Source organism: Cyprinus carpio, chromosome B10, assembly GCF_018340385.1.
Source record: "Cyprinus carpio isolate SPL01 chromosome B10, ASM1834038v1, whole genome shotgun sequence".
In the NCBI taxonomy this organism is placed as follows: domain Eukaryota; kingdom Metazoa; phylum Chordata; class Actinopteri; order Cypriniformes; family Cyprinidae; genus Cyprinus; species Cyprinus carpio.
In genome coordinates, this window is record NC_056606.1 from 20,953,944 (window position 1) to 20,980,500 (window position 26,557).

Here is a 26,557-nt window from a genome sequence, read left to right on the forward strand (position 1 = left end):
AAAAAATGGTCCTTTTAAGCCATTTCAAGGCGAGCAAATAATTATATTTAGGTATATATATGGAATATGGTCATTTTTGTTGTGCACACCAACAAACGGCAGGAATTTGGTTTCCGAAGCATCCGTCACAGCAGCATCACGCTTCCCGCGGCATCTGTGCCGCTCCCGTTTCTCTCCCCTCCGGTCAGACCCCCTCCTCTGCAGCGTCACATCTGAGCTCCGGTTGCCATGGATACCCGTGACATCAGCCGGAGCGTGGCGCTCGCTGCAGTCATTTGTTTGTGGCGCGAGAGCAGAAGACGGAGGGAGAGGTCACGATGATGCAGGCCTGTTGCCAGGGCAACTTCACTCCCGTGATTTCTGCTGTCCGCAGATGGGCAGTGGAGGTGCATCGCGCCGAAGTTAAACCTCTCACATGATCTTAGCCGTCTGTGTCCATATAGGGCAGGGTTTGCTTTCCATCCATCAACGGAAATACTAAATTAAGAGTAGAGCCCCGGCATGGCTTCAGCGAGACTGGCAAATAATTTGAGGGCAAATCCCAGGCGGTAGAAATCAACTGGAGAGCAGCAAATCTCAGTGGACGCTTCTTGTAGGGTCTAGTCGTTTTTCATTTGAATTAAAGTCATCCATGTGAAATATGTAATTAGCTAGAGTGCACAGGAATCCTGCCAGGCAAAACTTAGCTCCAGTTTTCTGCTTTCCATCACTTACAGTAGTCGCAACGAGGCACTCGGTGCCAACCGTGCATTGTTCCTGTCTTCATTGTGACCTCTCAGCAGTTTTTGGCCTTTCAAATATATTTGTATTTTGTCATAAACGCTGAGCAAAGTGATTTCTCAGCACAGCATGCCTTTGTTCCATTAGCACTACCTTCATAAAAGTATTGAACCCCATCTAAATTATTACTTTTATCTTATTATTATTATTATTATTACTATAATTATTCATATTCTATCAAACTGGGTCATTAAAAGTGATCATTAGAGTTTCTGTACTCAAGTGATTGACTGTGTTCAGAATCGTAGTTCATCCAGAGTTGACTCAATCAAGTCTTTTTTCTTTTCTTATTTAAAGCAAATATGAATATATTTGAAAGTCAGTTGGAGCTAGGCACTAAGGATTTTTACTTGCCTTGCCAAAATTATAAAATGATTTAAAAAAAAAAAAAAAAAAAAAACTTTGTTTTGGCTATTTGACCCAGTTTGACATGTTACCTTGTATTCTAATAAATATGGTTGTTCTGACAAAAAAATTTAGATACAGTGAAATTTCACAATTCTGGATTCCAATTTCGATACCTCAGCAAAAAATACAAGTGTAACTAATATAAAAAAATTCTTGAAGACAAGTATAATGTCAGTTATAAAATAAGAACAAATAAACACAGTACAAGCAACAGCAACATAAATGCAAAAGAACAAAAATACAAATTAGGTGAACAGGGATCTGTTTTTCAGGAAGATCTAAAGAGTAGTGTTGGGGAAAACCACAGAAGTCAAATAACTGCATAGTCTTTATTATATAAATTAAATATAGATTAATCCTTTATTAAAGCTATAAAAGTTATTTAGTCAAGAGCAATGAATGGTTTTCTCTTTTTATTTTCTTGTGTGATTTTATTTTATTTTAACGAGAGCAGAAGTTTTATTATGCTGCTGTAACTTTAAGAACTAATGCACGGATCTAATATACTAATACACATCTGGATTTCTCCCAGCTGTTTACATTCAGGGGGGCATTCTGATATTTTTATGTGTATCTATCAGTTTAAGCTAGTGGTGTGCAATATCATGGATGATAAAAACGTCTCCATGATCTGCTTTTGAAGAAATGTTGTAGTATCGTGCTACAGCGCACATTCTATCAGCTGCTGTTCTGCAGCCTACGTCTTAATATACTGTACAATGCGACAAACATACACATCAGTATTAACTCAGCGGTAGAGTTACTCTAATGGACACTGCACTTATTTGCAATCACAAAAGTACATTATTTGCATGTGCTTTAACCGGCAAGGCTTTAAACATTTCATTTGCGTGCTGTTCTGATATGCTCGTTTTCTCAGCATGTATGAAGCGCGCACTAAAAAGCCTCTAAAACAGCGCCTGATTACTGAACTAAGTTCTCTTTTGCACTAATACTGTCAAAACACACAAGGTTTACATAGAGACTCAGCTGGTTATGTCTAAAATGAAAGTAAACAGTTGTAAGAAAAACGGATGCGTGCCTGCGTGCAGGTCTTAAAGGGACAGTACTAAATATGCTGTCGACTGTCATTAAAGGGATAGTTCACCCAAAAATGTAATTTCTGTCATTATTTACTCACTCACATGTTGTCCCAAACCTGTATTAATTTCTTTCTCGTGCTGAACACAAAAGAAGATATTTTGAAGAATGTGGGTAACCAAACATTAGCTGGTCCACATTTGATAGTAGGAAAAAATAATTAATATAATAATTAACTAATACTATGAAGTCACTGGGGACCAGACACTGCTTGGTTACCCACATTCTTAACATTTATGTTCAGCAGAAGAAGAATCATTCAGGTTTAAAACAACTTGAGAATGAGTAAATGATGGTATAAAAATAAAGCACTCTGACTGACAGATGACAATTATAAATTTTTGGGTGTTAATAAAACATGATATCGTTATATGATATTTTTGCTATATCACCCACCCCTAGTTTAAGCGTGATATTAAGTTATCTTTTGTGTCTTCTTGCACTTAAAAATACATGTAAATACTAAGTCAATAATACAAGTATTACATTTAGTTGCCGTACTCATCCTGCACAGACATCACAGATTCCTCAAATGATGATTGAATACATGCATCACAGTATCTAAATTGAATTGAATTGCATGAGCGAGATCATCATCTCTCTTTACTTTTGTGAGTTCAGCATCTCATAGACTGAAGATCTGAGCTAGTGAGTTTTGACCCAGAAACAGGTCACTGGTCTGTACTGATAAGGTTGTGGTTAGAGGAAACAACAATGCTAAATGCAACTGTGCTTTTTTTAATCTGAGCAGTTCACGATAACAATAAATGGGGCTGCACGCTTAATCAAGAGAAACAAAATCGCAATATGGCTTAGTTCAGTTGTCAAACTCATCTCTGCATATGCTCTGGGTTTGGGTCACTTTATCATGCATTTGTAAGTGCAACATGCGGCTTGCATGTTGTTAACATGATTTTGCACTTTGTTAACATGATTTATGTTGCTAGCATATTTTTAGCATGACTACTATGTTAGTTAGCATTTTGTTAACATGATTAGCATAATTCTAGCATGTTGCTAACATGTTTCTAGCATGATTAGCATGTTGCCATCATGTGTTTAGCATGAAGAGCATGTTGCTAGCATGTTTCAGCTGATTTAGCAAAAAAAATAAAAAAATAAAAACCAGCTAAATCCAGCTGATTAAATAAAACCAGCTTAAAATATTGCAGTTATATTTTCCCCTAGATCGTGCAGTCCTATTAATAAATTTCATGCTTGATTTTACAGCCATTTTTTTAAATACAGTTTTGTTAAAAGTTTTGGTGTTAAATGGCTTGCCATTTAATATTTAATGTAAAAATATGAGTCCTGAAGCAAAACCTGTCGAAAAGTGCCACTGTAAGTATCAATGCAATATTGTAGGGAAAACATTGCAATATGATTCTGCTGCACAGCCATATGTTATCGAGACCACACTTCTCTGAGGTGTGTGCATGTGTGTGCGAGGGATTGATTGTAGCGGGTGTGGGGCCTGATGTCATCTGTCAGCGCCATAATGAAGTGCTGGCGACTCCACGCTGGGAGGATGAGCAAAAACAGATACCGCAGGCCAGAGCTTCTGCCGCCCGTTCCCTCTCCCGCCTGCCATTTGTCTGTCTGTCCCGCCTGCCACCTCCTGCTGCTGACAGCTCACCTCTCTAACAAGACAACGACCCGTTTCTTCCTGCTCAGCACATGTGAGCTCCAGACCTGTGGATTGCCGTGCAGTGCAGTCTGTGAGTTTGACAGTAGCCTGGCAGAAAGAGAGAGGAGCAGCGGTCTGACATTGAGAGAGACGCAGGCCGGCACGGGCCTCTGCTTTTAAAATGGAAATGTATTACTCACCACGTATCCAGTGATTGAGGATGCATTAGAAACCCCTGAAACTGAGAGGCCAAGAGTGATTGTTTCTGAGGCGTCTTGGTGGCATGCCATTCTTACAAGTGCAAAATTCTGAATTGAAGAATTAGCTTCCTTTCAATTCATGAGTGTGAATTTGATTTGAATTTGCCATGACACACAGGAAATTGAATAGGAATTGAAATGAGAGGCAGAGGCATTGTCACTAAATTGTAATAAACAGACTTTGTAACACTGGTAATGAATTCTGGAAATGAAGTTGGCTATCTATTGTTCTTTCATTGTATTTCTATCCATCTATGTATCATTCGTTCATTTGTTTGTTATATCTTTTTATAGTTCTATCGTTCCTTATTTCTATCTATCTATCTATCTATCTATCTATCTATCTATCTATCTATCTTTCTATCTATCTATCTATCTATCTATCTATCTATCTATCATTCTATCTATCGTTCTATCTATCGTTCTGTCTATTCATCGTTCTATCTATCTATCTATCTATCTATCTATCTATCTATCTATCTATCTATCTATCTGTCGTTCTGTCTGTCGTTCTGTCTATCTATCTATCTATCTATCTATCTATCGTTCTGTCTGTCGTTCTGTCTGTCGTGTCTGTCTGTCGTTCTATCTATCTATCTATCTGTCGTTCTGTCTGTCGTTCTGTCTGTCGTTCTGTCTATCTATCTATCTATCTATCTATCTATCTATCTATCTATCTATCTATCTATCTATCATTCTGTCTGTCTGTCTATCTATCGTTCTATCATTCTATCTATTGTTCTATCGATTGTTCTATCATTCAACCAAATTCCCAGACAAATTTGTTAAAGAAATACATCATTTTAATATAAATAAAAATTGACACATACATTATTATAAAAAAAAATTATTGAAAAAATATATATATATTACATCAGTGAAGATCTGCCAGTTAGGTTATAAAGAAATACTAACAGCTTCTTCTGCAGTTATATCAATGCCACATTTTTCATCTTTAGTCTTTGTTGGCATTCAGTGCCCATGCGAACATCTCATGAGAGCTCTCGGATGAAATGGATACGCTATAGCTTTCTTCTGCATCGTTTTAACAAACCTCACCTTAATGAAGGTCTTAAGCAATCGTTGTCAGCTTTTAATCACCCCACTATCATCTTGCTAATGCGGAGTCACTGCTGATGGGATCTGTGTGGCCATCTGCTCTGCAAGTGTGCCAGCTTGACTGGCCTGTCATCATCCGTCTTTTATTTAAACATAGAGGACGCATAACAGTTACATAATTACACCTATATTAATGTCAATTAGGTCAAATAGAAATGTAAAATATGCTGTACAAAATGAAAATTGATGTTTTGCAATGTGTTCTGAATTTTACCTTCACATTTGGGGCCCAGGACAAACAACTTCTCCGTAGTGACAATGCCATAGAGGAACAAAGTGGGCCAAACTTGTCCCTGAATGATTCATAAGTTGGTATGCAATTAGCCACCAGATGATTCCAATTATCTTCATATGACCACCTTAAGCGAGGCAGATATGATGGCATGTGCCACCCTGACTGGCACAGTGGGCCTTCTCCCAGAATACACAGCTCAGGAGCTGTGCCAAGACTGTACCCTATTTTACGGATCCGACTGCTGGCAATCACACTGAGTCTTGGCTTATCTTACTGACAAAGCTGAAGGTGTGGCGTTCCTTGATTGGCCAGCACCAATAGCGCGGGGCGTGTAGTTGACTTCTGTTGGGTTGGAGACAATTCTGTTTTGGGATAGACTGTCACCTTCTATTAACATTGAGTTTCCTAAGGAGGTTTTAAGCTTCCAGCATAATATTGTAGATTAAACTGCACTGACACTATTGGATGGGAACAGAACTTGATCTGGATTGAGCTGGATAATGAATGTAATGTAATGTATTATAAATTTTAGAATGTAACTTTGCAATATTGGCTGTTATTCAGCTGAATTAAATCAACATTGAACGCACATGAATGGAATAATGATACTGTTCTCTTCTGTAGAGCTGTTTATAGTGGAATTGAATTTGTTCAGAATTGATGAACTTTGCAACATTGAGAGTTATTGAACTGAACTGAATAGAATAATGACACTGTTGCCTTTTGTAGAACTGCGGATAGCTGAATTTGTTTGATATTTGATAGATTTGGCAGCATTGACAACTGTAATTGAATTGAGCTGAAACATCAAATTTAAGTGGAATTGAGGTGAATAGTGACTATTTTCTTTTATTTCATCTTTTGTAGAGCCATTTGTTGCTCATTTGAACTTGTTTCAGATTTGATCAACTTTGCAGCATTCACACAAAGTTATTAACTGAATTGAAACAACAAATTTGAGTCTAACTGAATTGATGACACTAACTTTTCAACATCGACACTTATTCAACTGAATCGAATGAACATTGAACTGACTCGAGCTGTATAATGACACTTTTGCCTTCTGTTGAGCTGTTTATAGCTGAATTGAATTTGTTTCAGAATTCATTGATTTTACAACATTGACTGTTATTGAATTGAAATGATGCATTTAAATGATTTTGTGACATCGACACTCATTCAACTGAATTGAATTAAAATAGAACACAATTAAGCTAAATAACAACACTATTGTCTTCTGTACAGCTACTTATGGCTGAGATAAACTCGTTTCGTAATTGATGAACTTTGCAACGTTGACAATTATTGAACTGAATTGAAACAACAAATTGATAATGACACCAACTTTGCAGCATTGACACTCATTCATCTGAATTGAATCAACATTGAACTGCCTTGAGCTGAACAACACAATTTTTGTTATCCCCACCCCCCTTTGTTAACTGTTGTGAACTCGGACAAACAAACGGAGCTGCTCACTGTCTTACAACAACAGCTGTCAGTGTGAAAACCTTGTCCCTATATCTTTTTGATAAATTTTGGACAGAAGGACCACCATTCAAGTGAGACTTAAATATGTCATGGAGGAATATATAAAAGATTTTAAAATAAATATTGTGGGTATTAATTTAGAAGCGAGGGTTTACAGATCACAGTGCAAGTGGGAGAAGTCTCATGTTACGTCCGTCACGATCCCAGATAACAACATCCCGGATCAACACTGTTTATGTATCGCAGGGTACGATTAAATTAATTTACATTTACCAGTTTAATATGAAGAGACAGTGAAATGTAGACCTTCCTTTAGGCCTATGTGTTTTTGCCCTACGCTGTACAAGACGTGAGAACAGTCTGCTGTTTAGGTTTGTATGGAATCACTGACTTTAACTTTAGCTTGTTTTAGCCAGAGATACCTTGCTAAAGCACAAGATGACACTAACGTTCTGCCTGAGCATATGAAAACAATATTTTTTCTTCTTAAAACAGGCATGTAATTTTTACTGTACAATTAAAAACAGCCTTGCTGAGAAGAGACTTCTTTTAAAACATTAGTAAATATTACAGATCCCAGTTTGAACACTGTGTGAATGTTATAATAAATGTATTAACAGAGCTTTTGTCATTAATATTATCATTATTATTGCCTTACTTTTTATTTTATTCTACAGAACAACAGTAAAATTACAATACTAACAATTATGAATGTTGATAGAGTTCTTGCTTTTCTCAACTTTTATTTTGTCAGAAACGCACAGGAAGACCTCAATGCTTCTTTTTGTTGACAACAGCAGATTTATAAATGAGTCTCATTATGAATACATCGTTCGTATCGCATTGTCACATGCCTTGTAAAAAATCATAAAGATGTGACTGAGCAGCTGACGAGTAAGACTGTTTCAGCGCAGATTTTCCTCGCGCTTTGGACTTTGAATCCTGGTTAACAAGCAGATAGTGCGGCGAGTTCATGCAACGCTGTCAGAATAGATGCAATGTGTGCGTGTACTAGAAAACATAAGTTCTGCAGTTTATTTACTAATTGTTTAAGGCCATTTTGCAGTTTCAGTCATCATACAGTGACCAGCAATAATCAACCCCTTCCTCTTCTCATCGAAGACACGCAGTACTAAACAATCTCTGGGTGTTTTTGTTTTTAATTAATCATGCATTTTTTTTTTTTTTTCAGACCATTTTAAATGCTTCCACACTGCTGATGTGTGTTGCATTAGAAAGAGTGCGCACCTCTTATTATTCACTGGTTGCTATTTGATCGCATCATATCATTGTTCGGTACCATTTATTCGGTATTTTCGCTTATTCAGCAAATAATTTTGGTTGCCGAACATTCGTTGCATTTCTACATTTTCTAGTTGATGAATTTTGCAACATTGACACTGTTACTAAAGTATTATCTTTTGCAGAGCTGCTTTTATAGGTGAAATTGAATTGGTTTCATAATTGGTGAATTCTACAACATTAACACTGTTATTTTCCTTTGTATCAATGTGAAGCTGCTTTGAAAGTATCTGTATTGTATAAAGAGATTTATACAAAAAGTGACCTGACTTCATAATAATAATAATAATAATAATGGTCCATTTGGAAGTCTGTGAACCCTTATCCCAGACCTTTCCCTCCCTGCAGAAAAAGAGTCGTGAAGAGAGCGAAGGCGAGGGCAGCGGGGTGGAGATCCTGGAGAACCGACCCTACACGGACGGCCCAGGCGGCTCTGGTCAATACACCCATAAGGTTTACCACATCGGCCAACACATCCCTAGCTGGTTCCGCTCCATCTTGCCAAAAGCCGCTCTTCGTGTGGAAGAGGAATCCTGGAACGCCTACCCATACACCCGCACACGGTGAGTGTGCTATCTCCTAATAATAAAACCCTCTGGCTCTCTTTCAAGAGTACTCCGGTAAATACCCACATCAGCTTTTAACATTCAAGTCAGGCCTTGCTGTTTTGATCTTGAAGTCAACATGGAATCAAAATAGACCTTTCTATGTTTACTTTCTCAAAGCATCTTTTTGGTTTTATAGGGAATGTTGCATCAAAGCACGTTGAGTTCAGATCAACTCCTACTGCAATAAGCATATATCTGTTAGTTAATAAAGAGGTCATGGTAGGTATGAAGAAGGGATGAACTCACATGAACCTCACTGCAGAGCAGTTGCGTTAATGCATGACACTGATATGATGAAATTACATCAGAGTTAATTTCTCCTCGTCTGTCCTGCAGCTACACGTGTCCTTTCGTCGAAAAGTTCTCCATCGATATCGAGACGTACTACAAGCCAGACACAGGTTGCCAGAATGAAGTTTTCAACATGTCCTCGGCCGAAAGGAGGCAACGGGATATAGGTACTGTTGCACCTTCTTTATTTTTACTCTGCTTAATGCATGTATTTGATGCTTTTGACAGTTTTTGAACTGCAAAAGCACAACTGAGGATCTTGAACAGTTGCATTTCCAAGAGGTCCTGTCCTTAGTATGCTTTTTAACACGTGAGCCCTGCTAGCTTGTGAAACCAATCTCAAGCATTCCAGCAGGAAGAGCTCTTGAGTCATGCCTCAGTGTTTAAGATGCAGACAGCGTGCCGCTTCATTGACATAGTACCATGCTGCTGTTGTGTAGCATGCCGCGGCACGAGCACCCCGTTGCACTCTGGGACAGGTACTGGAGGCTTTCTGAGCTGAACGCAGACAGACGCAGGCACTGCAGGGGAAGCGCCCTGTGAATGCTGTTACATAACTCCATTCCTTACTGACAACATGTACCTTCATGAGTGTGCTGTGGAGACACCTAGAGGCAGTCTGAAGACATGGCAGTCTGAAAACAGGAAACAACCCAAGATCAGAATCTGTACCTTGCAACTGTGAATAATTTAAGACCTACAAAGTTAGGTTCTCAACACAGTAAAGATTACAGCTCTGAATTAATAGTTTGTCCAATGATGAAAAATTGCTGAAAATGTACTCGCCCTCAGGTCATTCAAGCTGTGAATGAGTTTGTTTCTTCAACAGGTTTGGAGAAATTGAGCATTACATCAGTTGTTCACCAATGGATCCACTGCAGTGAATGGGTGCCATCAGAATAAGAGTGCAAACAGCTGATTAAAAACATCACATTAATCCACAATTAATCAACTTGTAAAGCAAACTTAAATGAATAAAACCTTCAAGGGGTTTTTAACTCCTGTCTATACTATTGCTTTCTCTGGAGAAAAAGAGATTGATTTGCACAGATCAAGCACCGTTTACAAGCAAAAGCAGTCCAAAACAGATCTAAACAGGATTTTGATGTGGGAGAACAACAGCCTTTTTCACTGGAGGAAGCATTATTATGGATTATGGATTATGGACTGGTATTTTGGCCAGAAGAGATGGTTTAAATTTAAAAGACTTTTGTGATGTATTTGTTTCTTACAAACATATAGCTTTTAAGTTCACAAGACGTTAATTAATGGACTGGAGTGGTGTGGATTACTTGTGGATTATTGTGATGTTTTTATCAGCTGTTTGGCCTCTCATTCTGACGGCACCCATTCACCGCAGGGACTCCATTGATGAACAAGTGACATGATGCTAAATTTCTCCAAATGTGTTTCCATGAAGAAACAAACTCCTCTACATCTTGGATGGCTTGAGAGTGAGTTTTCAGCAGATTTTTATTTTTGGATGAACTGTTCTTTTCACAAAACACAAGTTAGCAAACAAAGAAGAGTAAAAAGAAATCTATACACACACTACATACCAACAATGCTCTTTTCATGTCAGTTTTTATAAACAAAGCTCCATTGGATATAAAAGTAATAATCTTTTTTTTTTTTATGTAACAACTCGATTCCTTATGCCAAAGCTGCTTGAATAAAAGAAAAGCTTTATGACGCATAAGACAAACAGATAAACCAGGTTTTACAGCCTCAATGTACATGTTATTACCTTTCAGAAGGTCCTATAAAATCTTTGTGATGAACTGATTTGGTTTGTAATAAAAGACTAAATATGAACCTGTTCACCATTCGTGCCTTGTTCTCCCAAAAAAATTGTGATTGCTAATGGAACAGTGGTCTTTCACAGATCCCATCGATATTGTGAATGAATTCATCGCCCCTCATGAGTACCTGGTTGAAGAAGACCCCAAACTCTATAAGTCATATAAAACCCAGCGGGGCCCTCTGTCTGACGACTGGATCACAGAAATCAACAACAACCCAGGCAAAATGCCCGTCATGTGCGCTTACAAGTTGTGTAAAGTGGAGTTTCGATACTGGGGCATGCAGTCCAAGATTGAGCGCTTCATTCACGATGTGGGTAAGTGTTCGGAAATGTTCAGACGAAACATTTTTAAATTATACAACAATGCATATTTTCGAAAATCCAGTTAATTTATTATAAACTTAGCACCAGTGCTTTTATCAGTGGTGTCCTCTACCATATGTCCACCAGTGCTATTAGCTCTGAGAGGACGTTTGTCTCTCCAATAATTCTATATGAGTCAGCTGATCCGTGAAATGATGCTTGGTAACGTCCTGTTATCGTTGTGCGTGGGTGGGAAGCAGGTGTCAAGCGTTCTGTCAGGAAAAAAGCCCTTAATCATTAACCTGCACTTAATGAAAACGAGATTGATGCAGTGCGGCTCCAGTGAAAATCAACGCTCAGAGAACCGCCTCCTCCTGACTACATCAGGGCAAAATTAATTTCCTTTCCATGTGCTGTTCAAGCGCTGCTTAATCTTTTTCATTACTTTGATATTGGCTTGTTTATTGGCTCTTTTCTCTGATAATATGCGAGCGGACTGTTGCCGTTCCCCATTTACAAAACTCTTTCCCATCTTTGGCTGATTTCCTTGTATTTTTATCAATTTTTCCTCTCGCTGTTTCCTGGCCGCTGTGAAAACAATTTTGTTCGCACGTCTCTTCATTACCAAGTTCAATTATCTGAAAGACTGTTTAACTGCGTCTTTGACAAATCTTAATCAGTCGAGGAAATCGCACAAGGAAATAAGCCAAACCACACATCAACACTAAATGTTGAGCGATCTCACAGACAAACTCATCATTGTGAAGCAGGGTTATTATAGTTAACTAAAACTAAAACAAAAACTTGAAATAAAACATCAACTGAAATAAAATATAAAAAATGATTCTGTTTCAGCTAGACATTGAACATTTCTCATTTTCGTTTAGCTAAGTACTAAGCTAAGCACTTTAGTTTATCTAATTTATTGGATAGGATTTTAGTTTAGCTAAGTACTAAGCTATATTGAAAAGAAAAACTAATAAAAATGACAAAACATACAAACAATAGCTAAAATGAAGCATTGAAAATGGGTGAAAAAAGTATAGGAAAAATTAATAAATATGAAAATATAAAAAAATTAAAAATAATAATAATAAAAAATCATTAGATTTTCATTGGCAAAAGTAAATTGCATTTTTTTGCTTTGTAGCACACAAACATTCTCTTTGGTTGATAGCAGTATTGATAAATGTTTATTTTAAAATTAACATGTTACCCATATAAATGCTACTAATTATGTTACTTTGTAATGTTACATTTTATCACCATCTGTTGTCAGATTAGCATTTTTCTTAACTCGTAAACTTAGCAACCATCCAGAACAAGTTAGCAACCACATATAAATGCATTAAAAACAATTATGAACACCTTTGCAAAAGCGAAGCATAGGAGTGCTGACTTTTGCATGGGCAAACACTACTCACATTATCCTTAGAAAATTAAAAAATCTACTGCAAACATTTGTTTTCCCCCCTAAACTAGTTTGCATGTAGTGACTGTCGAAACAATTAGACTTTGTGTTATTGTGAGCATTAATCTCATGATATCTTCCCATCAGGGCTGAGGAAGGTGATGGTGCGTGCTCATCGGCAGGCCTGGTGTTGGCAGGACGAGTGGTATGGTCTGACCATGGAGGATATCCGGCAGCTGGAGCTGGAGACGCAGCTAGCTCTGGCACAGAAGATGGCACAGTACAGCTGCAACGAGGAGGGCAGCGAGAACAACGGCGCCGTCACCAGCCCCAAGAAAGAGCACGAAGCCAAGGAGGCCATCAGCTCCATCGAAGCCGAGGGCACGACGAGGACCATGGGGGACACACTGCAGGCGCGAGGAGAGCTGACCAAGCAGTGGTCCACCTCTTCCAGGTCCTCGCGTTCCTCAAAGAGAGGGGGTATGTACACACCGCCATACTTCAAAAATGCACGGTGATCAATAGACACACATATACATATATATATATATATATATATATATATATATATATATATATATATATATATATATATATATATATATATATATATATATATATATATATATATACATATATATAAGATGCATTAAATTGGTCAAATGTGACAATAAAGACATTTGTCATGTTACATAATATTTTTATTTCAAATAAATGCTGTTCTTTTGAACTTTGTTCAAAGAATCTTGAAAAACTATTATTATTATTTTTTTGTAATAGTAATCAGTGCAATTATTTTAAATATCGATAATAATATGTTAAGCAGTACTGATGGCAAATCAGCATATCAGAATGATTTCTGAAGAATCTTGTGACACTGAAAACTAGAGTAATGATGCTGAAAATTCAGCTTTTATCACAGGAATAAATTACATTAACATTTTCAAATATCAAATTATTTTTAAATTGTAATAATATTTCATAGTATTTTGAAATTCTTTTTAATTGTTTATTTTAATATTAACAATTTATTAATGTAATAGTATTTCACTGATTTATATAATTGTATGTATTATAAATTATAAATGTATGAATTATTTATGTAAATTAATTATTATAACTGTATATGTATATTATTATACATATCTATATGTATATTTTTATAATTAATTAATTAATTAATAATAAATTGTGATAAAATGGTTTAAAAATGTGATCACAAATGGCTTTTTTATTCTTTTTTTTTCATCAGTGCATATTAGTTTGAAAAAGAATCATGGTGCATATGTGAATTTTTTTTTTTTTCATAATGTGTGTGCAGGAAGTCCTTCACGTCACAGCATTTCTGAATGGCGCATGCAGAGCATTGCCAGAGATTCGGAGGACAGCACAGACGATGAGTTCTTTGATGCTCACGGTAATGCAGGACTGATCCTGCGTTTTACAAGGTGCTCATGGCAATCTGTTATTTACTAAACTCTGAATCCTTGTTCCTCAGAGGACTTCTCTGACAACGAGGAGATCTTTGTCAAGGAGATCACCAAATGGAGCTCCAACGATCTGATGGATAAAATCGAGACAGCGGAGGCAGAGGAAGCCCAGGGTATGCTGGGATTATCTTCACCATTCTGACATGCTCTCCGATTATAGGGGGTATTTTGGGCCCCCGAGGCGGGTGATGCAAAGTATTTTTTCCCGATGCTTAGGTTTTGTAATGCATAAGCCGAGTCTGCTGGAAGGAGTTTTTTTTTCCATTCATGCTCCAAATACAGAGATTTTCACATCTTTAATAGGATTAGCGATAAAGGAGCCCCATTGACTCTGAAGAGGTTAGGGTCTGTGTCAAACAGTGTGAGATTATGAAGCACTAATTACACTGAATTCCATGCTGTTTTTGAGACTGATCTCACTGCTCGCCGGACTCACAGGCCACGGAAGGTTTTACACTTAAACACTAGGTTTCTTTCAATAATAATAATAGACTTCTAAAATAATTATTACTTGGCCATTTAGAAATATATTTTATTTTATAGTGATTTGCTTAATTTAGTAATTTAATACTTATATTTAATTTTATAATGCTAATTTAATACTACATATTATACTAATTTAGTAGTAATATTACTATATTAAGTAGTATAGAAATATATAATTAAATATTATTTTTTTTATTTATTATTTTGTTTATTTATTTGTAATTTTATTTTATTTATTTGTATTTTAATATTTAATTTTTTTTTTTGTGTTGATGAATATGTGATTTACCCCCCTGGGGTAATTAATTAAGCACATTAATTTTATGTTTCTAGGTGACTATCAAGAATCGGGTGGGGAGTTTTCTGGGACCGCCAGCGGGGAGCGGCTCAATGAGGTATGTCTGCATTTTCATACACACTTTCCCATTAAAATGAATGGAAATATACTACAACATAAACGTTACATAATACATATTTATGCAACAGTGTTGTACTGTTAATGCATCTGCAATACAAAAATGCATTGATCTGTACTCAAGCTAATGGAGCAGAAATTCAGCAATAGTCACGCTGTTCATGCTGATGTAAAAATGGGGGAAAAAGCATTAGAGCTTCTCTGAGGTTATGTTATGCAACAGCGATTCCATTTTGCATTAGTGCCACACTATCAGTGAATAAACCGTATGACCTTTGACAAAATGAAACGGCGGTCTGTCACTGCAAAGGTCGGCTCAGCATATAGTCATAAGGTCAAGTTCTCATGGTGTGAAGGGTTTGATGGGGATGTGTGGTGGAAGAGCACGATCAGGGGTTGAGGGCCTTTGGGATGATCTCAGTGCTCTTTAACTCTGCTCCTCAGAGACACAGGGCCAAGCGGTGCTCCAGCGTCCGTAAGCATCGACATACAGCACGCAAACCCCGAGCTGTGAGTCACAGCGACACCAGTCTGTTTACATGCGCTAGACGTGTAGATCTTAACTTAGATAGAATCAAAGGCCTTTTACTGTGTTGTTTGCTTAGAGTTTAGCTGATCTTTGCCCTGAAACAGTATTTTATGCTATCAGAAGTGTTGTTTTGTAAAGTAGACACTCTCTAGGTGCAGACATGTTGTTGTTCTTTGGCGTAGAGGTTTTTAAGACAACAGTGATGCCCATTTTTTCGGCAGTCTGGGTTCTGGAAGTGTCTTCCCATTCGTCTTGTCCATAGGACAAATCAAACTGTTTAAATACGGACACGTTGCAAAATGTATACGTTTCCGGCGCTCTGAAGTTTTGTGGTGCAGTTTGTGAATGTCATGCAGTCTAGATTAATTATTCAATTAGTTTCACATTTGCATAATAACAAATGTGTTGGGCCATTATGGATGAGTTATGTTATTTAATCATATACGTATAAATATTTAAAATTGAACTTAGTAGTAGTAGTAATAATAATAATAACTATTATTATTATTATTATTATTATTATTAATATACTTTTATTAATGTATTAGAATTGTATAATAATTATAATGTCTTAATTATACAACAATAACAATACATTTATTAATATTAAATATTTGGTAATAATTTTACAACAAGCTTCCATTTGTTAACATGGGTTAACTACTTTTAGTAATCATGACCTAACAATGAAAAAAAAATTTAAACGCTTATAAATCTTGGTTAATGTTAATTTCAACATTTAGTAATACATTATTTAAAGAAATAAAAGTTGTATCTGGTATCATAATTGACTGTATCTGAGTTTACATGAACTAACAATGAACTTCAGCATATTTTAAACTAAATTTAACACCGATTTAAAAATACTGTGACAGATGTATTGCTCATTGTTAATTAATTTCAGTTAATACATCAACTAGTGCATTAACTAACAGTAACTAGTGCAAGCTTATTGTAAAGTGTTAATTTTAATAATATTAAAATTAATAAATGTTTTAATTTTAATAACATTAAAATGAACACATTTTATATATATATAATCTAAATGTATCAAATAAATATATGTTAAAATATTATTATTATTATTATTATTATTATAAAATATTATTTTATTTAAATAAATGTGTAAATTATTTACTAATTTTATTAAGAGTATGTAAAAATATGAATTATAAAAAATTCCTTTTTTCCCTTAATTATTCTTTTCTTTAGTACATTTAATTTTAGTATTATTATTTAGAGTATTGTTATGAATATTAAACATCTGTACGTGCAACTAGCACGAACAAATAAGATTAAACTTTTATGCATAATTATTTTGGATATTGAGCATAAAAATTAACATGCAATAATTTGTATGACAGTGAAGTCAGCCAAAATGTCATAATCAACATAATGACAGCTTCTTATTAGAAATCACCACTGCTGTATTTTATGTTTTTTTATTTTTAACACCACAGCAGCCCCACTAATGCAATGTAGGTAGCTAATATTAGCTCTGGTCATCTGAGTCGACCCACTTGTTTTCTACAGAAGCATGTGTCCGTGTTTCTCATGACAGGTCTGTGTTGAAAGATTTATCTTTTTAGCTAAAATTGAGATTTTGAATGGGATTTGTACTTCCGGAAGCTTGCTTTTGTGGTCTGTACTGTGTTGTTTATAAGTAATAGCATGCTTTTTCACAATAGCATGTTGTCACGAGTGTGTGTGGATGTTTTAAACAAACCATATGCAGCTGCAGAAACAGCTGTCCAAATGTGTCCCTCAGGACGGTTCCTCACAGCAGTGCTTACAGCCGTCCAAGATCCACGTCCTCATCCTGGTTCTGCATGGTGGAAACATCCTGGATACGGGCAGCGGAGACCAGAACAGCAAGCAGGGGGACGTCAACACCATCAGCAGTGCGTTTGATGCTGTGATGCGGGTTCATTACCCCACTGCTTTGGGCCGCATTGCCATCCGCCTGGTTCCGTGTCCGGCCGTGTGTGTGGAGGCCTTCTCTCTGGTGTCAAAGTGAGCATGAACACACACTCAATCCACTGCCAGGAGAATAAACAGCACCTCTGCTAGTCATTAGGTAGTGTGGGGTGGAACTTAACCTGGCAACACTTTCAACTTTTTAACATTTCAGTAGATTAACAATTATTGCTTAATAATGGTTCCAGAAAGTCCCATTATTTTTATTTTATTTTACTTTTAATGACTTAATTATTATTAAATTGTAATAAGAAATTATTTAATTAATTTAATATTTATTTAATTTTTCAGTAGATTGACAATTATCATTTGTAATGGTTCCAGAGTGCCTGCATTTATTTTATTTTATTTTAAATAGTAATAATAAATAATTTCATTCATTTTGTATAAAAAAATGGATTAGAATTACCGCTTATTGTCTCCAGAAAGTCCCTATAATTAAGTAATTATTTTATTTTTATTTCAGTAAATACACACTTTTATTTATTTGATACAGAAAAACAGATTAAAATGACTGCATAATAATGTTTCCAGAAAGTCCTTTATTTTATTTACATATTTATTTAATAATTAATTACTTAGCATTTAATTAATTATTACAAAAATCAATCATAAATTAATACTTTTTAATTAAAAAATACATTTATTAATGCAGGTAGATACTTTTATTTCTTTGGTACAGGGAAAATCTAAAATAGATTATAATTATTTTTATGTTCCCTGAAACTCCCTGCAATTAATGAGCTAGGTAATTAATTAATTAATGATTAAATAATAATAAATAATCATTTATGTTTATTATTATTATTAGTTCATAATAATATTTTTTTTTTTTTTTTTTTTTTTTTTATCAAATGCTGATGTTTATTTTAAATTTGAATTATATTTGTGTTTTTTATTAGTTAGTATACAGTGTAAATGTATCCAAATATGTTTTAGTTTGAGATCCTTAACATTTTGGCACCAGATCTGAAAGTTATACATTTTTATATAAATCATATAAATAGTATGCTACATTGCCAGTGCCATCACTGTATCACATATTTAATTTAGTAAGTAACATCCAGTTGTCATTTAACCAGTTAGCAGAAATCATCCAATTTTGTGTATAATGCCTCATTTTTTCGCCGTCCATTCAAATAAGGAGTGAAAAACAAATGTCAAATTTTTGTTGATATTGATTCATTCATTACACCTTTGAAAACACATTGCATTATGGGATAGAGTAATGTTTTGGTAAATGCAGTAGATCATATGAATGCTGCAGAAAGACTAGCATGGTAGTATGCAGTTCTTCGTGCTAATCCGTTGTGGAAGACTGTTGGTGGCTGGTAATGACCCAGCATGCTCTCTGTTCTTGTGTCCTTGACACAGTTTGAGTCCCTATAGCTATGACGAAGGCTGCCTCTCCAACAGTCAGGATCACATCCCTCTGGCGGCCCTGCCCCTATTGGCCACCTCTGCACCACAGTACCAGGACGCCGTGGCAACGGTCATAGTGCGAGCCAATCAGGTCTACGGTGACTTCATCAAATCCCTGGAGGGAGCCACTTTCACCGGACAGGTCAGTGCTTGGGTTTTTCTCTCTATGTATATATACAGATTATTTTTTAAATTGTGTGCCAGTGAAATATGCATCTAGTTTTAGTGTGTTTGATGAAGAGTCTAAAATTAACTTTTGCGATCAATGTGCTTTATTTACAGAAGAAGAACATCAAATGATGTGCTCTTAAAATGATATCATTATTTTAGTATCATTAAGGTTCTATTATAGTTTTTATTTTGTTGGCATGATAAAGAGTTGCTGTATCTTTTCTGACCGATCGGACATTTTTGTAAACCACACAATAAAAACTGAAAAATCTATTAAGCCCCATTCACACCAAGAATGATAACTATATAGATAACTATAAAGATATTAGCGTCCACACCAGCGGATGATATCGTCGGTTTATTCTAAGCTCACGCTCGTCTGTCGCTTTAAATTCTCGAGCTCGTTACAGCAGGATGGATTGGGTGTCAATGTTTGTAGCGTTCATCAGCTGGAAAAATTGTTATGAAATTGTTTTCTAATGATATTTTTTCTCTGTGCCTTTATCGTTATAGTTGTAGTGTGGATTCTGCTATACTTTAATATTTTAGAAAGATTTTTAGAACTATATCTTTATCATTCTTGGTGTGAACGGGCCTTTAGACTTTAATTGACGGAATGTTAAAATGCGCCAAGACTGTTCAAACGTTAACTGTCAAACATTCAAATCTATCTAGACTAGCGACTAGCTAGACATGCTATTAACATGCTAGCTAGTAATGTTTTAAAAATGCTAGCAACATGCTAAATCGTGTTAACAAAACTTTAAAACATAAGCAATGTGCTAAATTATGTTAAAAACATGCTAGCATGTTAAATTGTTAGCAAACATGTTAAAACTTATGAACACATGTTAGAAACATGTTAGTAATGTGCTAATTTAATAGAAAGATGTAAGCAAGTTGTTAAATCATGCTAGCAATGTTAAAACATGTTAGCAATGTGATAAATCATGTTAACAAGTTAAAACAAGCAAGTCATATGTTAAATAATGTTCGTGGCATGTTATAACATGTTAGCAGTGTGCTAAATCATGCTAACAATGTTAAAACCTTAGCAATGTGTTAAATCATGCTAGCAGCATGTAATGACATGTTAGCAATGTGTTCAGCCATGTTAGCAATGTTAAATCATATTCGCAATATTTTAAAACATGGTAGAAATGTGTTAAATCATGCTAGCAACAGGTTAAAACAAACAAATATGTAAAATCATGTTATCAACAACTAACAATGTGCTAATTCAGCAGAAACGTAATTAAGTTGTTAAATCATGCTAACAACGTTAAAACATGCTTGTAACATATTAGCTGCATATTGAAACTAGTTAGCAATCTGGTAATACATGCTAGAAACATGTTAACAATGTGTTAAATCATGCTAGTGACATGTTGAAACATGTTAGCAATGTGTTAATTAAATAGAAGCATTTAAGCAAGTTGTTAAATTCTGCTAGCAACATGTTAAAACATGCAAGAAACGTTAGCTGTATGTTGAAACTAGCTAGCAATGTGCTAATACATGCTAGAAACATGTTAACAAGGTTAGCAATGTGCTAATTAAATAGAAGCATGTAAGCAAGTTGTTAAATAATGCTAGCAACATGTTAAGAAGAGTGTTAAAAATTTGTTATAAATGTTAAAACTAGCTAGCAGTGTGCTAATACATGCTAGAAACATTTTAACAAGGTGTTAAATCATGCTAGTGACATGTTAAAATATGTTAGCAATGTGTTAATTCAATAGAAACGTAAGCAAGTTGTTAAATTATGCTAGTAACATGTTAAAACATGCTAGCAATGTGTTAAATCATGCTTGAAGCATGTTAGCTGCTTGTTAAACTGTGCTAGCAGCAGTGACATTACACATCACATCATGGAAGTTTAAATGTTGTTTCATGTTGTTTTTAAATGGTCACTTTCCTCGTTCATTGCCCAGCACACGACTCTCTGTGTGTGATGTAATGCGTGTCTCTGTGCAGGTGTGTCTGATGGGTGACTGTGTGGGAGGCATTCTGGGATTTGATGCTCTCTGCAGCAGCAACGTCACCGTGTCAGAGAGTCAAAACAGCAGCCGACGCGGCAGCATTGTCAGTGTGCAGGTGAACACACACACACACACACAAAATAAAAATACACTATAAGAGGGTGAAAAGTGGGGACATCCCATAGGCGTAATGGTTTTTTATACTGTATGAACTGTATATTCTATCGCCCTACACCAACCCTACACCTAACCCTACCCCTTACAGGAAACTTTGTGCATTTTTTACTTTCTCAAAAAAACTAATACTGTATGGTTTATAAGCATTTTGAAAAATGGGGACATGGGTTATGTCCTCATAAGTCACCCTCTCCTTGTAATACCTGTGTCATACCCATGTCATTATACAAAGTTGTGTCCTGATATGTCACAAAAACACACACACACACACACACATCCAGACAGTGATTAATTACCTGTAATCAATCACAACATAACAGATAAGAGAAATTGCATCCTTTTGTATTTGTGAGTCAATAGCAGTAATGCATCAAAGTCTTTTATTTCAGAAGAGCAAGAAAAATGCTGTTTTCCATCACATGACTCCTGTAATACTAACCACAGCTTTACTTCCTCTGCAGGACAATGACCTGCTGTCACCAGGGATTATTATAAACAGCTCTCACTGCTCGGGTTCAGGCTCGGGCTCGGGTTTGACTCTGGAGGGCAGTCGGCACCTCAGCCGCAGTAATATAGACATTCCTCGCTCCAGCGGCCCGGACGACCCCAAAAACACTGCCCCGCAAACGCAGCGACTCCTCCACCTACGAGCTCGACACCATCAAACAGCACCAGGCCTTCCTGACCAGGTGAGCCACTGACCCGATCACATTCTTCAGCCAGACTGTTTATCATTTAAGTGAATGTGTCTTTTTTTATTTGTCATAATTAGGTACACAATATTCACATGAATGGATTGGAAATGGCCAATATTAGCATTTCTTTAGCATGTTGGTAAAGCAGATAATATCAGGGATTATTTTTCTATTTCAAGCAATACGTGGCAGTTTTTAAAGATACAAGATACTTTAAAATATTACAAATATTTAATAAAAGGTTTCTCATGGTCATGGAAAACCTGCAGAAAGTAATATTTATTTAATTCCTTTCCGGTCCTGGAAAAAGAGATGACAAATCTTAGAACTGATGCAAATTCATGGGCAAATATGTAGTAAATAATGGAAATATTTCAATATGGAATTATATGATATGTTATTTTAAATTATATAGTATTGTATTATATTACATGAAAAATATTTCAATATTATATGTAGTATTTTATTGACTAGATTTTCATCTTGTGTACAGTAAAACCTTTTAAATCTTTTTTTTTTTTTCATTCTTTTAAAAAAATTATTAAAGTTATTGTGATTGTGAGGTTTAGGATGATTGATTGTTGATATGATTTTTTTCTTAGTTGATTTGTATGAATTTTATTAGGACAAAAATCCTTCTCCAGTAATGTTAGGTGGACTTTTATTTTGTGCAAAAAGTGTGAACTCTGCAATAGTTTATTCTAAAAATGAGATTGTAAAACTTTTTAAATCATTCTTTTCAGTCAAATGTTTGAAATGAATTAAAGTGGTTCAAAATCTAAATGATTCTTTAGCAAATAGATCGGAATCAAAAATATCTTCTCCAGTAGTCATAATCATTTTGTTTATGCGCAAAAAGTGCGAACTCTGCAGTAGTTTAGTTTATGAAATTTATAATAAATAATTTCATTTATTTTTTATTCTTAGATTTTTATATTATACATTTCTTGACATTTCTATATCAGTGTTTGTATTAATGTAAATGATGCAGTTATAAAAATATTTCTGTAAACTGTGTATGTAACTGCACTCCAGTGTTTTGAGGACCGATCCAGGTTCGCGCCGGTCCAGCAGCAGTACCATGCTGGAGGGAGGAGGCGCTCTGGGAAAGTTCGACTTCGAAGTGTCTGACTTCTTCCTCTTCGGCTCTCCGCTCGGCCTGGTCCTCGCTCTGAGGAAAACCGTCGTCCCTGCTTTGGACGGTGTGTAACCTTGAAGACTCTTATTATAGATTCTACTGCATGAAAGAGAATGAAATCGTTTCTCATGGGTCATGGAAAACCTGCAGGAAAGTAATATTATTTAATTCCTTCCGGTCCTGGAAAAAGAGATGACAAATCTTAGAACTGATGCAAATTCATGGGAAAATATGTAGTAAATAATGGAACAAGATTTCATATAGGAATTATATGATATATTATTTTAAATTATATAGTATTGTAATTATATTACATGAAAAATATTTCAATATTATAGTGTAGTATTTTATTGACTAGATTTTCATCTTGTGTAGAGGAAAACCTTTTAAATCTTTTTTTTTTTTTCATTTCTTTTAAATGAATCAAAAAAGTCAAGTGATTGCGAGTTTTGGCGAATGATTGTTGATGATAATGATTATTATTAGATTGTTGTTATTTATAATTTGAGGACAAAAATCCTTCTTCCAGTAATGTTAGGTGAACTTTTATTTTGTGCAAAAAGTGTGAACTCTGCAACTAGTTTATTCTAAAAATGAGATTGAAATGTAAAACTTTTTAATCATTCTTTTCAGTCAAATGTTTGAAATGAATTAAAGTGGTTCAAAATCTAAATGATTCTTTAGCAAAATAGATCGGAATCAAAAAATATCTTCTCCAGTAGTCATAATCATTTTGTTTATGCGCAAAAAGTGCGAACTCTGCAGTAGTTTAGTTTATGAAATTTATAATAAATTATTTCATTTCTTATTTATTCTTAGATTTTTAGATTATACATTTCTTGACATATCTATATCAGTGTTTGTATTAATGTAAATGATGCAGTTATAAAAATATTTCTGTAAACTGTGTATGTAGTCTGCACTCCAGTGTTTTGAGGACCGATCCAGGTTCGCGCCGGTCCAGCAGCAGTACCATGCTGGAGGGAGGAGGCGCTCTGGGAAAGTTCGACTTCGAAGTGTCTGACTTCTTCCTCTTCGGCTCTTCGTCGCTCTCTCCGCTCGGCCTGGTCCTCGCTCTGAGGAAAACCGTCGTCCCTGCTTTGGACGGTGTGTAACCTTGAAGACTCTTATTATAGATTCTACTGCATGAAAGAGAATGAAATCCTGTGCAGATTGGATGCCAAAGAGATCATTTAAAGTGTGACTTCCTCTGATGGATTACCGGGACTGTGTAATCTCTATTGTTCATGCTGTTTTTGTTCTGAAGTCCAGTCTTTCAAATCTTTTAAAGGCTTCAAACATATTAATCCTGTAAGCAATTTAAATCAGTTGCTGGCAGATTATGAGCGATTGTTTTAGAGGCCCAATACGTGAATAGTGTGCTGACGGCAGTTTCCCAAGCCAACATCTGTTATGTAGAGCTCGTCAGACAAAACAAACACAAGGATCAATGCGTTGAATTAAATATTGAAGGCATAACACCAAAGGCAACATCATTTTTTTAGCTAGTTTATGATGGAAAGAAAAAACTGAAAATACACTGCCGTTCAGAAGTTTTGGATCAGTCATTTTTTTTAAAGAAATTAATACTTTTATTCAGCAAGGATGCATTCAAATGAAAATATTTTTATTTAGAATTAATGCAGTTCTTTTGAACTTTATATTTCATAGGAATTCCTGAAAAAGTACATTTATCAGTTTCCACAAAAATATTACCCAGCACAACTGTTTTCAGCATTAATGAATAATAATAAAAATGTTTCTTGAGCAGCAAATTAGCATATTAGAATGATTAGTGAAGATCATGTGACACCAAAGACTGGAGTAATGATGCTGAAAATTCAGCTTTGCATCACAGGAATAAATTACATTTGACAATATATTCAAATAGAAAACACTCATTTTAAATTGTAATAATATTTCACAATATTACTGTATTTGCTGCATTTTTCATCAAATAAGAAAGAGTCTCAGAAGAGTCTTCTTTCAAAATATTAAAAAATCTTACCAACCCCAAACTTTTGAACTGTAGTGTATAAGTGCGCTATAACAAACCAGGTGAGTAAATATGTGTATTTATATATTAGTAAACGGATACCAGAATTTTAGATCAATTGAACGTTTTCTTTTCTTTCATTCTTCTGTCCTACAGTGGCTCATCTTCGTCCGGCGTGCCAGCAGGTTTATAACCTGTTCCACCCGGCGGATCCCTCCGCCTCACGTCTGGAGCCCCTGCTGGAGAAGCGCTTCCACCTGATGCCACCGTTTAGTGTGCCGCGATACCAGCGCTTCCCGCTGGGTGATGGCCAGTCAGCGCTGCTGGGTAAGAGTGGAGAGATTTCTCACCTGCTATGACCCGGATTACACCTGCTACTGATACCTGTCTGGAGTGATCAGATCACCAGTGGTCAGGCGAGACAGAGCATTGTTTTTCACTTGGTATTAACATGCATCTCCTCTGACCACTCGTGATTGGATTTTGGGTGGATGGTCCCTGATTTTATGACTGTTTTACTATTGAGATACAATTATAGTTTTTATTAATTTTCTATTTTTTTCGCCACATTTTTTTTTCTTTTGATTGTAGTTAAAGTTTTTTTTTTTTGTATAATATTTATTTGTTAATTTTTAATGTCTATATAGTTTTTATCTAATACATCAAGGTAAACTCAATGACAATAAGAAATGTTGCCTTGGTAAGTAGCTGAAATTAATATTTGTATATTTTTTTTAAATAATTTTAATCTTTTAATATAATTAAATTTTGTAAAAAAATATTTTTATAGTTGTGTTTTTGTATTTATTTTTAATATGTGTATGTAGTGTTTTTTGTTTGTTTTCAGTTTTAGTGCATCAAGGTATACTAAATGACAGTAAGAAATGTTTCCTTGGCAACTAGCTGAATTAAAATTATTTTATTTTATTTCAGTGAATGTTTTTTAATTTTCATTTCAAGTAACAAAAATGTTAATGTTTTTAGTTTTAGTATGTCTTCTATAATATTCCTGCTGCATACATCATTCACTATGTGATGTCTAACTGCATGTGATTAAAAATGCAAAATATGTCAAAAAAAAAAATGCTGCACATAAATGTCTAGTTTACATATTTGTTTTAGTGCGATGGATGATTGACAGGTGAGTAGCCGGTCTTTTGTCCAGGATGCATTTGGACAAATTACAGTAGCGTTTACACTACAAATGCAATGTGGTCACATGCATTTCTGATGGATCACAGAGCGTTTTGGACCTCGTTTGCACATGAATTTGTCATTGTTTACCCAAAACGGGTGTTAATTCCAGTGTAAACAGGGCCAATGTGTGATCACCTGTATT

At 35.4% G+C, this 26,557-nt stretch overlaps 1 protein-coding gene across 1 annotated transcript in view; it reads left to right on the forward strand.

Moving 5' to 3' along the window:
• LOC109053317 (membrane-associated phosphatidylinositol transfer protein 2-like) overlaps nucleotides 1-26,557 on the forward strand; it is a 69,202-nt gene that overhangs the window by 26,840 nt on the left and 15,805 nt on the right. The window contains 14 exon segments of the mRNA XM_042733237.1: nucleotides 8,672-8,886; nucleotides 9,268-9,389; nucleotides 11,108-11,341; nucleotides 12,888-13,220; nucleotides 14,062-14,157; nucleotides 14,239-14,343; nucleotides 15,050-15,111; nucleotides 17,429-17,673; nucleotides 19,012-19,201; nucleotides 21,208-21,327; nucleotides 21,851-22,002; nucleotides 22,004-22,078; nucleotides 24,139-24,329; nucleotides 25,375-25,545. Coding sequence (XP_042589171.1) covers nucleotides 8,672-8,886; nucleotides 9,268-9,389; nucleotides 11,108-11,341; nucleotides 12,888-13,220; nucleotides 14,062-14,157; nucleotides 14,239-14,343; nucleotides 15,050-15,111; nucleotides 17,429-17,673; nucleotides 19,012-19,201; nucleotides 21,208-21,327; nucleotides 21,851-22,002; nucleotides 22,004-22,078; nucleotides 24,139-24,329; nucleotides 25,375-25,545 — 2,311 coding nt within the window.